General features: G+C 36.6%; 5 protein-coding genes across 5 annotated transcripts; all 5 read left to right on the plus strand.

The window, feature by feature from the left end:
- Positions 1–1,762: 1,762 nt before the first annotated feature.
- On the plus strand, positions 1,763–2,689 carry LOC111609385 (olfactory receptor 6N2-like). The gene has a single exon (XM_023337631.1). It carries the CDS (start codon positions 1,763–1,765, stop codon positions 2,687–2,689), a length of 927 nt encoding a protein of 308 aa, XP_023193399.1.
- Positions 2,690–5,025: 2,336 nt separating this feature from the next.
- On the plus strand, positions 5,026–5,961 carry LOC102220622 (olfactory receptor 5F1-like). The gene has a single exon (XM_005807691.1). The coding sequence runs from the start codon at positions 5,026–5,028 to the stop codon at positions 5,959–5,961; it is 936 nt and encodes a 311-aa protein (XP_005807748.1).
- Positions 5,962–7,178: 1,217 nt separating this feature from the next.
- LOC102220886 (olfactory receptor 5F1-like) lies at positions 7,179–8,114 on the plus strand. Its single transcript, XM_005807692.2, has one exon. It carries the CDS (start codon positions 7,179–7,181, stop codon positions 8,112–8,114), a length of 936 nt encoding a protein of 311 aa, XP_005807749.2.
- A 2,804-nt stretch (positions 8,115–10,918) lies between these two features.
- LOC102221141 (olfactory receptor 151-like) lies at positions 10,919–11,866 on the plus strand. Its single transcript, XM_005807693.2, has one exon. The coding sequence runs from the start codon at positions 10,922–10,924 to the stop codon at positions 11,864–11,866; it is 945 nt and encodes a 314-aa protein (XP_005807750.2). The 5' UTR covers positions 10,919–10,921.
- A 1,501-nt stretch (positions 11,867–13,367) lies between these two features.
- On the plus strand, positions 13,368–14,297 carry LOC102221402 (olfactory receptor 4B1-like). The gene has a single exon (XM_005807694.1). The coding sequence runs from the start codon at positions 13,368–13,370 to the stop codon at positions 14,295–14,297; it is 930 nt and encodes a 309-aa protein (XP_005807751.1).
- Positions 14,298–15,131: the final 834 nt, after the last annotated feature.

Genomic DNA, 15,131 nt, shown 5'->3' on the forward strand with positions numbered 1-15,131 from the left:
AATCAGAACCATTTTTGCCCTCAATCCAGCTAGAAGTTCTTGTATATCTGTACGTGGAGTGAAGCTCGAGTTAAACATGCAAATCAATCAATGTCCAAACATAAAACTGTTTAAAGTGTCGTTTAAGAGGATGGTCATCACTGCATATCAACATGAGAAATAACTTATGTTGTTAATGAAGCTGTCATATGTTACTGCATTGTGGTGAATTTATTAAGAAATAATTTTTAACATGTTAAAGATGAGCCTGTGTGAATTGCATGCTCTTGCTTATACGGGAATGCAATTATGAATGCGTTGGAAAATACTAAGAAAGACTGTTAAAACATGAATAGGAATTCACTGGATGATGCTGCAGATGTAAGAGGGGTGTCCATGTATAAATAAACCTACTGTTGTTCTTTTGCTTTGTTTGCTTTTGTCTTTAAAATTATTTTTATTCTTTTATTACTATGTTCAATAAAGTCAAACTCAACTCAAATAAAACTTGTTCAGAGCCGTTAATGTTTCCTAACCATTGTAAAAAAAAATAATAATAAAAATTTGATAGGAAATCTTTTAAAAAATAATACTTTTATTTCTATTTTTAGCTTTTGTCCCTCAAAGGGATAATTATCAAAGTGAATAAATGTGGCAAACACGTCTGCATGAATTTATGTCTGTTCTCTTTGGATGATTGGCAGGATCTGACCAGAAAAAAATAAGTCCAAACAATGAAAACCGCATGGCCAAAATAAAATGTGTAATTAAAAGCAGGAACAACAACATGAGCTATTGAGGCAGAACAAGCCAGCTTAGAAATCAACAAGTTGATGCAGTAGATCTTTGGTATGTGGGATCCACAGAACCTTGATGTTACTGTTGTTACTGAGCTAATAAAGATGAGGTAAAATGGAGTAATCCAAGCAAAATATACATAAACGCCAACCCTTTCCCAAAGGGAAAATGTAAAAAGAAAAAAAAATAGTTTCCTACTTAATGGTGGTAAACTTGACTGTGACAAAGTCAGAACCATAGCACTGTCTACAAAATCAAAATTGGGAGATGGTGGCAGGAGTTCATCCTGTAAACATTCACCTCTGTGGTTGCCTCTGGTGAAGATACTTCACCCATTTTGCCTGCTGGTGGATGGTACTTCTATCAATATGCCCCAGGGGACACTGATGGAAGTACCCTAGAAACTCATAAGATCATGAGCATCTTTTAATATGTCCAACCAACAGTTCTTTAACGTTGAAGCTAAATTGTTAGCAGTAAAAGCAGAAACCAGCTCCCTGCCAGTGCAGTTGGGTCTTCAATTATCTCTCCAGGAGAATCAGTTAGTAAAAGGGCCACTGCAATTAATTTTAAAAACAACACAAATGGAAACCAAGCGACTCCTGATACTTGAATCACCTGGTTGAGTAAAATATTTGGTCCAGAATGTTCTGTAAGAGATAAGACATCCAAACACTGTACTTAATGAGGCGACAGTAACTACTGTTGTGGTAGATCTTTTTTTTTTGGGCTGTTCCATCCCGAGTCACCTGATGCTTACACTCTCTGTGAAACACGTCACTGCGAAGTGTGAACTCCTGGCAACATCACAGATGAAAAGAGTCAGGCTGATGATTCGACTTGTAATGGGCAGAGGCATGTTGAACCCATCTGCTATGATGGATAATGTTTCGGTGATTTCCATGTTTACTCTTTCAGGGTTCTGGTGTTTTCTGTTGGTGTAAACTTGTTAGTTTTGATGCATTGCTGAATTTGATGGGGTGAAATGGAAAACATCTCCTTGCCGTTTTACTTCAACCTCACCATGTTTGTGAACATTGGACATTACCGCTTTGCAGCTTTCACCTTCTGCTTGCTCCTCTACAGCTTCATCATCTGCGCCAATCTGCTAATGATCCTGGTGATTTCCCACTGCAGCGCGTTGCATCAACCCATGTATTTATTCATCGCCTTGTTATCAGTCAACTCTCTGTACGGTTCTGCTGGATTCTTCCCCAGGTTTCTCATGGACCTGCTCTCTGATGTCCATTTGATTTCTCAACTGGCTTGTTTTACTCAGATTTATGTTATCTACACGTACGGTTCAAATGAACTGACCATCCTGAGCATCATGGCGTATGATAGATACGTGGCTGTGTGTCATCCTTTACATTATCACAGAAAGATGACGTCTAGAGCTGTTGTTCTGCTGTCGGTTCTGGCCTGGATCTTTCCAGCTCTGAATCTTGCGGTAGTAATACTGATGTCTTCCCGCCTTCCTCTGTGTGGTACTGAGATCCAGAAGGTGTTTTGTGCCAACTGGAATGTGGTGAAATTATCATGTGTCAACACTGCTCTCCATAATGTTCTAGGAATGCTTCTGACCATCACTACAGTCTTTCTCCCACTCTTTTATGTGCTTTACACCTATTTACGGATCCTAGTTGTATGCTGGAAAAAATCGACAGAGTTCAGTGGTAAAGCGTTGCACAGTTGCCTACCACATATCGTTTCTTTTATGATTTATTCTGTCGCTGGATTTTGCGATATCGCCTTGAGTCGATATAACCTGGAGGACATAAATCCATTTGTTGCTGTTATTTTATCCTTTGAGTTTGTCGTCATCCCTCCAGTTCTGAATCCTCTTTTGTACGGCCTCAAGCTGCCAGATATCAGGAGGCACATTTTAGGTTTATTTTTCCATAAAAGATGAATATGTACATTAACCCAAACATATTTCTACAACTGAAAAGATTGTGGTAAGGCATCAGGAAACGAACCCTAACGATTGATGATGGTTAAAATTTGGCCAGACCATCACAGGAAACTAATTTAATCCATTAATGATTCAGTTTATTTGACAAACTTCTACCCTTCAGCTAATACAAACTCATGTTTTTATGCACATACACGGAATATAAAAAGTCTACACACCCAGATAAACCGCCTGTTTTATTCACCTTTAATGTGACATACAGATCTGAAAATAATTAAGAGCCCACTGCACTGAACCCCATTGAAAACCTCCTGGTTATTCCACCAAATATTGATTCCTGAACTCTTCCTGAGTTAAAACATTACTATTATAAATGAATATGAAATTGTTTTCTTTGCACTATTTGAGGTCTGAAAGCACTGCATCTTTTTTATTATTTTGACCATTTCTCATTTTGTGCAAATAAATGTAAAATTTTTGCTTTATATCCAGGTAAATCATGGGTCTGTAACATTCAATCAGAACCATTTTTGCCCTCAATCCAGCTAGAAGTTCTTGTATATCTGTACGTGGAGTGAAGCTCGAGTTAAACATGCAAATCAATCAATGTCCAAACATAAAACTGTTTAAAGTGTCGTTTAAGAGGATGGTCATCACTGCATATCAACATGAGAAATAACTTATGTTGTTAATGAAGCTGTCATATGTTACTGCATTGTGGTGAATTTATTAAGAAATAATTTTTAACATGTTAAAGATGAGCCTGTGTGAATTGCATGCCCTTGCTTATACGGGAATGCAATTATGAATGCGTTGGAAAATACTAAGAAAGACTGTTAAAACATGAATAGGAATTCACTGGATGATGCTGCAGATGTAAGAGGGGTGTCCATGTATAAATAAACCTACTGTTGTTCTTTTGCTTTGTTTGCTTTTGTCTTTAAAATTATTTTTATTCTTTTATTACTATGTTCAATAAAGTCAAACTCAACTCAAATAAAACTTGTTCAGAGCCGTTAATGTTTCCTAACCATTGTAAAAAAAATAAAATAAAATTTGATAGGAAATCTTTTAAAAAATAATACTTCTATTTCTATTTTTAGCTTTTGTCCCTCAAAGGGATAATTATCAAAGTGAATAAATGTGGCAAACACGTTTGCATGAATTTATGTCTGTTCTCTTTGGATGATTGGCAGGATCTGACCAGAAAAAAATAAGTCCAAACAATGAAAACCGCATGGCCAAAATAAAATGTGTAATTAAAAGCAGGAACAACAACATGAGCTATTGAGGCAGAACAAGCCAGCTTAGAAATCAACAAGTTGATGCAGTAGATCTTTGGTATGTGGGATCCACAGAACCTTGATGTTACTGTTGTTACTGAGCTAATAAAGATGAGGTAAAATGGAGTAATCCAAGCAAAAAATACATAAACACCAACCCTTTCCCAAAGGGAAAATGTAAAAAGAAAAAAAAATAGTTTCCTACTTAATGGTGGTAAACTTGACTGTGACAAAGTCAGAACCATAGCACTGTCTACAAAATCAAAATTGGGAGATGGTGGCAGGAGTTCATCCTGTAAACATTCACCTCTGTGGTTGCCTCTGGTGAAGATGCTTCACCCATTTTGCCTGCTGGTGGATGGTACTTCTATCAATATGCCCCAGGGGACACTGATGGAAGTACCCTAGAAACTCATAAGATCATGAGCATCTTTTAATATGTCCAACCAACAGTTCTTTAACGTTGAAGCTAAATTGTTAGCAGTAAAAGCAGAAACCAGCTCCCTGCCAGTGCAGCTGGGTCTTCAATCATCTCTCCAGGACTCAACAACATGGAGTGTTACAGAGTGTTAACAGAGGCCTTAATCCCTAAGCCTCAGCCTGAGTCAATCAAGCTGGACTGCATGGCATGTTGAACTATGGTTTGCCGTCATCCATCCAGGCATTAGCTTTGGTTCAAGAAAGACGAGTTTGAGTCACCAATACGCAGAGAATCAGCTAGTAAAAGGGCCACTGCAATTGATTTTAAAAACAACACAAATGGCAACCAAGCGACTCCTGATACTTGAATCACCTGGCTGAGTAAAGTATTTGGTCCAGAATGTTCTGTAAAAGATAAGACATCCAAACACTGTACTTAATGAGGCGACAGTAACTACTGTTGTGGTAGATCTTTTTTTTGGGGGCTGTTCCATCCCGAGTCACCTGATGCTTACACTCTCTGTGAAACACGTCACTGCGAAGTGTGAACTCCTGGCAACATCACAGATGAAAAGCGTCAGGCTGGTGATTCGACTTGTAATGGGCAGAGGCATGTTGAACCCATCTGCTATGATGGATAATGTTTCGGTGATTTCCATGTTTACTCTTTCAGGGTTCAGTGGCACATTCAGCCACAGAGTCACTCTCTTTCTGCTCACCTTGCTGTGTTACTGTGTGATTTGGTTGGTGAATCTGACAATCGTTGTAACAATTATCATGGATAAAAACCTCCATGAACCAATGTACATCTTCCTCTGTAATCTGTGCATCAATGGACTTTATGGGACTGCAGGATTGTATCCTAAATTTCTCCATGACCTCCTGTCCACCACATATTTAATTTCTGTTCCTGGATGTTTTCTGCAGGGTTTTGTGATTCACTCCTCAGCCTGTGCTGACTTATCTCTGCTCGCTCTAATGGCTTATGACAGATATGTGGCTATATGTCGTCCTCTAGTGTACCACTCTATGATGAATACAAAAAGGGTTGGTGTTTATGTATTTTTTGCTTGGATTACTCCATTTTACCTCATCTTTATTAGCTCAGTAACAACAGTAACATCAAGGTTCTGTGGATCCCACATACCAAAGATCTACTGCATCAACTTGTTGATTTCTAAGCTGGCTTGTTCTGCCTCAATAGCTCAGGTTGTTGTTCCTGCTTTTAATTACACATTTTATTTTGGCCATGCGGTTTTCATTATTTGGACTTATTTTTTTCTGGTCAGATCCTGCCAATCATCCAAAGAGAACAGACATAAATTCATGCAGACGTGTTTGCCACATTTATTCACTTTGATAATTGTTGTTGGATCGTTGATGTTTGATTTGTTGTACATGAGATTTGGCTCACAGGAGTTTTCGGAAAATGTAAAAAATTTCATGTCAATGGAGATTCTTGTCATTCCACCAGTGATAAATCCCCTGATCTACGGTTTCAGACTGACTCAGTTAAGGAAAAGAGTTTCACATGTTATATGCTGCCGAGGTTCAGAGTTTAGATAAAAGTCATGAACAAGTCCAGTAAGTCTGTAGTGTGAAATTTCATGAATAGCTAAATGTAATTCGTTTATTTTCTTTTTTATTATATGCTGGTATTTTATACAGATACTTACAGCTTTTAATAGATTTGTAAATTGTCACTGCATTTAATCTATTTTTCTTGTCTGTCTATTCTAAATGCTAAAAATTATGGACGTCTTACCTGGTAGATGCTGTGGTTAATTTTGTGAGTAAAATAGATCTGGACTTTTAAAATTTAACTGAATAATTATTAATTATTAAAATATTGTATCTTAATAATTCACATGTGTGGATATATATTTTGAGAGCAATGAGAAAAAAACAATAAATGGAAAGAAAAACATGTTTTGGCTCAATGTACAAAATTAAGGACATAAAACTATCCAGTCCCTACAAGGGAATAGGTACAAACCTACACTGACAGGAAAATAGCATTTTATTCTATGTAAATAGCCATTAATCAGCAACAAAATAAAAAACCCATTCTCGGGTGTGCCGTGGTGGCGTAGTGGTTGGCGCGGCCCATATTTGGAGGCCTTGGGTCCTTGATGCGGTCGTCGCGGGGTCGACTCCCGGACCCAACGATATTTGCCGCATGTCTTCCGCCTCTCCTTCCCCGTTTCCTGTCAGCCCACTGTCATATAAGGGACACTAGAGCCCACAAAAAACCCCCTGGAGGGGTAAAAAAAAAATCCAGTCATAATCCATTCTTACCAATAAGATCTTGACTGAAAATAATGACTCATTTCATTTATTTTAATTTGATTCAAGCTCAACAGTTCAAGTAAGAGGTTGTGTCTGCGCAGAGAAAAATAAATCTTCTGAGCCAGTCCTTGGACATTTATACGTCTGATACAAGTGGGTGTTGTGAAACAAAAATGTTTTTGTCAGTTTACTATTGTGAGTAGCTGCCATATTGGATCTTGAAGTTTGAAAAGTTTGCAGAAGTAAAATGGCGTCCATTGCCATTTCTTGTCCTATATTATTAACACATTTCATTATCAGTCAAGATTGATACAGACAACCAAAGAGTGAGTCATGAGTGAGAGAAGTTCCTGATTGGATGTTCAGATCTTATGTGAAATGAGTCTAGTCTCAAAAGAGTATATAAGAGGAAGACTACATGAGAGAGATGGAAAGTCGCTGAAATGATGCTGCTAAATATCATCATCATGTCTGTTTGACAGAACATTTCTGCTATGATGGATAATGTTTCAGTGATTTCCATGTTTACTCTTTCAGGGTTCAGTGGCACATTCAGCCACAGAGTCACTCTCTTTCTGCTCACCTTGCTGTGTTACTGTGTGATTTGGTTGGTGAATCTGACAATCGTTGTAACAATTATCATGGATAAAAACCTCCATGAACCAATGTACATCTTCCTCTGTAATCTGTGCATCAATGGACTTTATGGGACTGCAGGATTTTATCCCAAATTTCTCCATGACCTCCTGTCCACCACGCATTTAATTTCTGTTCCTGGATGTTTTCTGCAGGGTTTTATGATTCACTCCTCAGCCTGTGCTGAATTATCTCTGCTCGCTCTAATGGCTTATGACAGATATGTGGCTATATGTCGTCCTCTAGTGTACCACTCTATGATGAATACAAAAAGGGTTGGTGTTTATGTATTTCTTGCTTGGATTACTCCATTTTACCTCATCTTTATTAGCTCAGTAACAACAGTAACATCAAGGTTCTGTGGATCCCACATACCAAAGATCTACTGCATCAACTTTTTGATTACTAAGCTGGCTTGTTCTGCCTCAATAGCTCATGCTGTTGTTCCTGCTGTTAATTACACGTTTTATGTTGGCCTAGCACTTTTCATTATTTGGACATATTTTTTTCTGGTCAGATCCTGCCAATCATCCAAAGAGAACAGACATAAATTCATGCAGACGTGTTTGCCACATTTATTCACTTTGATAATTGTTGTTGTATCGTTGATGTTTGATTTGTTGTACATGAGATTTGGCTCACAGGAGTTTTCGGAAAATGTAAAAAATTTCATGTCAATGGAGATTCTTGTCATTCCACCAGTGATAAATCCCCTGATCTACGGTTTCAGACTGACTCAGTTAAGGAAAAGAGTTTCACATGTTATATGCTGCCGAGGTTCAGAGTTTAGATAAAAGTCATGAACAAGTCCAGTAAGTCTGTGGTGTAAAATTTCATGAATAGCTAAATGTAATTCGTTTATTTTCTTTTTTATTATATGCTGGTATTTTATACAGATACTTACAGCTTTTAATAGATTTGTAAATTGTCACTGCATTTAATCTATTTTTCTTGTCTGTCTATTCTAAATGCTAAAAGTTATGGACGTCTTACCTGGTAGATGCTGTGGTTAATTTTGTGCCTAAAATAGGTCTGGACTTTTAAAATTTAACTGAATAATTATTAATTATTAAAATATTGTAGAAAGCTTCACATGTATGGGTATATGTTTTGAGAACAATGAGAAAAAAACAATAAATGGAAAGAAAAACATGTTTTGGTTCAATGCAAAACCCACACAAAATTAAGGACATAAAACTATGTCTAGTCCCTACAAGGGAATAGATACAAACCTACACTGATAGGAAAACAGCATTTTATACTACTTTATACTGCTACTGATCCACGGCCCGGGGTTTGGGGACCACTGATCTAAAGCATTTGTTGTACTATTTGTAAAATTTCATTCTTAATTTCTTCTTTACAATCAGTCTGTTGTAAACCTTAAAAGTCTTGTATGTTTGAGTAGTACAGCGGTATCAAACTCATTTTTGTTTTGGGCCAAAGCAAGATCCTGAATGCTCTTAAAGGGCCGGTTGTGCCAGAATGTATTGATAAAACCTGATCACAGACTGTTGAAATATCTATGAATTAGTAAAATTAAATGCTATTGAACATCTTTTCAGTCCCTCCAGGATTTTTGTGATTCTTTTCAAAGTGTTTGTGTTACTAATTTGGAAATATTTGAGCTTATTTATGGCAGTAAATGCAACTTTTTATTTAGATCGTGGACATGAATTAAGGCTGAGGCAGCTGTTTAGTATAAGGCAGAAAGTTTTTGACAATTTTTGAGACAAATCTGCAATTAGGTATTATCCACAATGATTTTCAAGAAACCAATTTATATAATTTGGCAGTAAACAGATAAAAACTGCATTGATTTGATTGATAACATAATATTTAAGCACATATTTAGTGTTTAGTCATTTGGCCCATGAACCTTGAGTTTGACACATGTGGCCTTGTAGTTATTGTGGTTCATTTTGTGCCTAAATTATGTCTGTTTTCTTCTCCTGAATATTTATTAAAATGTTTTTAAAATCAACAGATGCCTGTATGTTTTGAGAGAAATAAAAACAACATAAAATAATTACCGGAGAGGAGAAAGGTGTTTTTTTTGGCTCTATGCAAAACTGATTAGGACATTTTTACAAAAGCATACTTAGTTTGGTTTTAGATCATGTTACAGTAATAATTTTACCTTAAAATATTCACATTTAAGTATATAACACAATATCTTGTCCCTACAAGAAGACAGTTATAAGCCTAATTTAATAGAAAGAAAACAATATATGTTATGTAAATTGTTATTTATCAACGCCAAAGTAAAATAACATTTGCTGATGAGTTTCTAATTATAATTTTTTACGAACTGTATCAATCTATCAATTGATGTTATTTATAAAGCACCAGTCACTAAAAGCATCTCAAAGTGGTTTACAGAATTATAAACAACAAATCCATGAGATAAAATCGAACAAGATAGAATATAAAGGACAGAATATACTAATATCTGAAAAGTACTTTTGTGAATAATTTCTGAAGCTATACAAAAGATGTGGCTTCAACATGTTGTCCTTCTCACTTTGTCAACTTTTAGTACAAATGGTCAAACACTGAAAGGTGATTTAATTTAGCCGTCAGTGGGATCAGAAAACCAGAAGAAAACTTTAGTAAGATGATTCCTCTGCTAGCTTAAGACCGTCTGCTGCAGTGAGACATGATGAAGCCTTTGCCAAAAGGGCAAACTAAGGTTTAACTTATCAAGTAAAACAAATAAAATGATTAACTGAATCAAATATTCAGAGACTTCTTTAGATTCAGTACAAAAGAATCCATGTCGCATAGAAACACTCAGACTTCATCGCATAGAAACACATTCAGGTATACTATGATGTTATTGACAATCACCATTTGGATCAGTAGAATATTTTACCAACTCCATACAGAAAGCAAAAGAGAACAATAGAAAATGTGAATGCCACAATACTTTGCAATAATCAATTTTCCTGCATAGTTTCCAGGAGATGTAACTGTAAAGTCAAAGGGATTACAAAACTATTGACACAAAATAATTCATTTTATCTGCAGCAGTTTGCTGAATTGGTGCAACGCACCCATTTTCCTCACCGGAAAGTAAAAGATTGCATCTTTGAAAAAACTTTTAGATCCAAAGTCAGTTTGTTTATTGGAAAAACAAGTCATGTACACACCAGTAATCCTCCTGTTCATAAGAACAGTTAAGGTAAGAGGTTGTGTCTGCGCAGAGAAAAATAAATCTTCTGAGCCAGTCCTTGGACATTTATATGTCTGATACAAGTAGGTCTTGTGAAACAAAAATGGTTTTGTCACAGTTTACTATTGTGAGTAGCTGCCATATTGGATCTTGAAGTTTGAAAAGTTTGCAGAAGTAAAATGGCGTCCATTGCCATTTCTTGTCCTATATTATTAACACATTTCATTATCAGTCAAGATTGATACAGACAACCAAAAAGTGAGTCATGAGTGAGAGAAGTTCCTGATTGGATGTTCAGATCTTATGTGAAATGAGTCTAGTCTCAAAAGAGTATATAAGAGGAAGACTACATGAGAGAGATGGAAAGTCGCTGAAATGATGCTGCTAAATATCATCATCATGTCTGTTTGACAGAACATTTCTGCTATGATGGATAATGTTTCAGTGATTTCCATGTTTACTCTTTCAGGGTTCAGTGGCACATTCAGCCACAGAGTCACTCTCTTTCTGCTCACCTTGCTGTGTTATTGTGTGATTTGGTTGGTGAATCTGACAATCGTTGTAACAATTATCATGGATAAAAACCTCCATGAACCAATGTACATCTTCCTCTGTAATCTGTGCATCAATGGACTTTATGGGACTGCAGGATTTTATCCTAAATTTCTCCATGATCTCCTGTCCACCAGGCATTTAATTTCTGTTCCTGGATGTTTCCTGCAGGGTTTTATGATTCACTCCTCAGTCTGTGCTGAATTATCTCTGCTCGCTCTAATGGCTTATGACAGATATGTGGCTATATGTCGTCCTCTAGTGTACCACTCTATGATGAATACAAAAAGGGTTGGTGTTTATGTATTTTTTGCTTGGATTACTCCATTTTTTCTTATGTTTATCAGCACAGGCACAACAGTAACATCAAGGTTCTGTGGATCCCACATACCAAAGATCTACTGCATCAACTTGTTGATTTCTAAACTGGCTTGTTCTGCCTCAATAGCTCAGGTTGTCTTTCCAGCTTTTAATTACACGTTTTATGTTGGCCATGCAGTTTTCATTGTTTGGACTTATTTTTTTCTCATCAAATCCTGCAAAGCGTCTAAAGAGAACAGAAGTAAATTCATGCAGACGTGTTTGCCACATCTGCTCACTTTGATGAATTTTGTTGGATCGGTGTTGTTTGATTTGCTGTACGTGCGATTTGGCTCAAAGGACTTGTCAGAAAACGTGCAGAATTTTATGGCGATGGAGTTTCTTGTCATTCCGCCGATTATCAACCCCCTGATCTATGGGTTGAGACTGACACAGTTACGAAAAAGAATTGCACATTTCTTATGCTGCACAGGTTCAGTGTGTAGATTAAAGGCATGAACAAGTCCAGCAAATCAACTCCTGCTACATTTGATACACTGACACCAATTATCACCAATTGGTTGTAATTGATTAAATTATACCAAATTGGTGGAAATTACAAATTTCACCAAATGTATAATTTGTTATAATATGGTATATAGTCTAAGACCAGTGTAACCTGTAATGGCTCCTCTTTTGTAACCACAGTATCTAAACATGTAAAGGACTTTTTAAATCTACTTAAAGTCAAAGTAGAGAAACCAAATAAGCAGCAAATAAATAAAAAAACTTGGAGATGAAGAAAATAACTAAATAAACCAGAATAAATAAACAAGCAAAGGTAACGATTAAAAAAATCTGTATTTGTAATGACCAACTGTGTAAACAACTTTCACTATAAGGTTGCATATATTAGATTTTGTAGTGTGTTTCTTATATAGTAAGAAATATGCAAATCCTCTCAAGATTATCTACCGTTGTTTTAACTAAGAGTTGTTTTTTCTCTGCTTGAGTATGAAGGCAGGTGTTTTTAAAAAGACGACTCCTCTGCAACATTACAACAATGTTGATTTGTTTTGTAAAGTCGTGTTCAATAAATTTGAATGAGGCTCATTTGTCAGATAAGAAACACATTTTGAAAATTGCAACTTTTAAGCAGGATATTAAACATATTTTCCATCAAGTCTATATTTCTGTGTTAAAATGTTTTTGTTTTTTTTTTGGTCGGATGTATTATTCTAATCTTAAATGTAATTTTTCAATACTGTAAGCAGAAAAATATAATTAGCAGAAATAAAGACATCAGACTGTAATGTTGGTGAATCAAGCCACTAAAATAAATAAATTTTTCAATAATGTTCTAATTTACTGAGTCTCACTGTTTGTATTTGAATCCATGCTTTTACAAACTGACTAGAAAACAACTTCTTTTTTTTTTTTTACTTATCTCTTGTTTTCTACTGAGCTTTCCACAGCTGAACCTCAGAAGCAGCTTATTTGGATTCAAAGTGACAAGAGGCCCTAAAACAGCTCAAAATAGGCAGAACTGATCAGACTAAAGTCTCATTAGCTCAGAATTATTTCTACATAATTATTTCTACATAATTATTTTAACATGTTCATTGGCAAAAATGCAATGAACATGCTTAACCTATTCAAAGAAGTATAATAATTGGTCACCTTTAAGATGTAGTCATAAAAATAGAGTTATCAAGTTTATTTTTTATTGAGATGATCAAAAGTCTCATAACTGACCAGCACTAATCAGAAATGTGTCATTTAAACAGATAAATAGTTTGTTGCTAAGCCACTAAGGTTGGGGAATATTCAGTTGTTGTTTTTCTGGCTCTAATTGGTTCGTTAAGTTTGCAGAAACCAGAGGTTGGAGTCTGAGCGCTGCTCTGTCAGTCAGTGGTTATTAATATGTGAGGCAACGGGAGGAGAGCCAGGGAGCAGCAGCAGCACACTGAGCTCCATCATGTTGTAACGTCTTACAGGCTGGACTCTTTGCTCTCTGATTATGGATAATGTTTCTGTTGTAAGAACCTTAACTCTCACAGGAATAAATGAGACTATGGACTACAGAACTACAATATTCTCAGTCACTTTGGTGTATTACTGTGTGATTTTATTCCTAAATATCTCCCTCATTGTTATTATTGTCTTGGATGAAAACTTGCATGAGCCCATGTATGTCTTACTGTGCTGCGTTTGCATTAACGCGGTTTACGGCACCACCGGTTTCTACCCCAAGTTCCTGTTAGACCTGCTGTCGTTTGCTCAGGAGATTTCCTATGAGTGGTGTCTCTTCCAGGCCTTCGTCATGTACTCGTTCGCCTGCGGTGAGCTGTCCATCCTGGCCGTCATGGCGTACGACAGGTACCTGGCTATCTGCCGGCCGCTGCACTACCACTCGTTGATGACGAAGAGAAGGCTCTCCCAGCTGGTGAGTTTCTCCTGGCTGACGCCGTTCTGCGTCTACTCCGTCAGTATTCTGCTCACTTCCAGGCTGGAGCTGTGCAGGCTGAAGATTAAGAGGCTGTTCTGCATGAACTGGATCATCGTTCAGCTCGCCTGCCCCCACAGCGACACTCTCTCCAATAACGTCGTTTCGTACGCGACGATGTTCCTCTATGTGTCTCACGGCTTTTTCATCATTTGGACTTACATCCACCTCGTCAGAGTGTGTGCAACCTCCAAGGATGACAGGGTGAAGTTCATGCAGACGTGCGTGCCTCATCTGGTCTCTTTGATCACTTTCCTGACGGTGATCGTGTTCGATCTGATGTACATGCGCTACGGCTCGGCGGATATGCCCCAAAGCCTGCAGAACTTCATCGCCATAGAGTTCCTCCTCATTCCCCCGATGATGAACCCGCTGATTTACGGATTTAAGTTGACCAAAATACGAAACAGAATCCTGAGTTTGGTTTATCTTAGAGCCCAATGAGAACATACTGATTTATTGATTGACAAATTGTGATTGTTTCTTAAGCACCACAACATAGAAAATGATTCCTAGAACTGAGATAAGAACTGATGAATGCAGAATGTAGACATAAGATAAATAAATCCTGATTTATTTAGTGTTTTTCTTGTAAATTAGCTGTTTTAATGCCAAATAAAATCGTCTCACATTACATAGTTGCTTTCTTTATCTTTTCAGGTTTCCAACACTGTAAAACATTTGAGCCACGTTTAGTTGTGACTGCTATCTCCTACTATTTAAGTCGAATAAATTTAGCCAGTTTTAGATGTTGAACCTAAATGTGAGTTAGTGAAAGATAAACTTACAGCAGTAATTTGTGTTAACTTTTTATTAATTTGATTAAACCTCTAAGAGTTGAATATTCTAGAGTTTTTAGGTTAGCATTTAAAAACACTGAAAGAAGAAAAAGACAGGAGTGGGAACTATTTCCCAGAATGCTTAGCAGCATGTTTCTGTAGCCTGAGATGGAAGAGCGTTACATTGATCTGACTCTTGTGTTTTATTAAAGCAAATGTTTATTTTAATGTCCTGTTCACACTGAATGTTTTTGAGCTGAATTCATTGTTATGTTTAATAAAATTCATTATCAGATCAGAAATTTTATTTATGCAATTTGAAGCAAGAATTTAAATGATTCTAAAGAAAATAGTTATTTTAACTTGACATTGTGATTGAAAATGATAGATAAATGTGGCTCTTTAACCAGGTGAGGGCAGTTTATTTCTCGCATATTGTGAAATTTAGTTTAAATTGCAGCATTAAGTTTAAACTCACAATTCAAGATTAATGAACTTA

Source organism: Xiphophorus maculatus, chromosome 7 (genome assembly GCF_002775205.1).
Source record: "Xiphophorus maculatus strain JP 163 A chromosome 7, X_maculatus-5.0-male, whole genome shotgun sequence".
Lineage (NCBI taxonomy): Eukaryota > Metazoa > Chordata > Actinopteri > Cyprinodontiformes > Poeciliidae > Xiphophorus > Xiphophorus maculatus.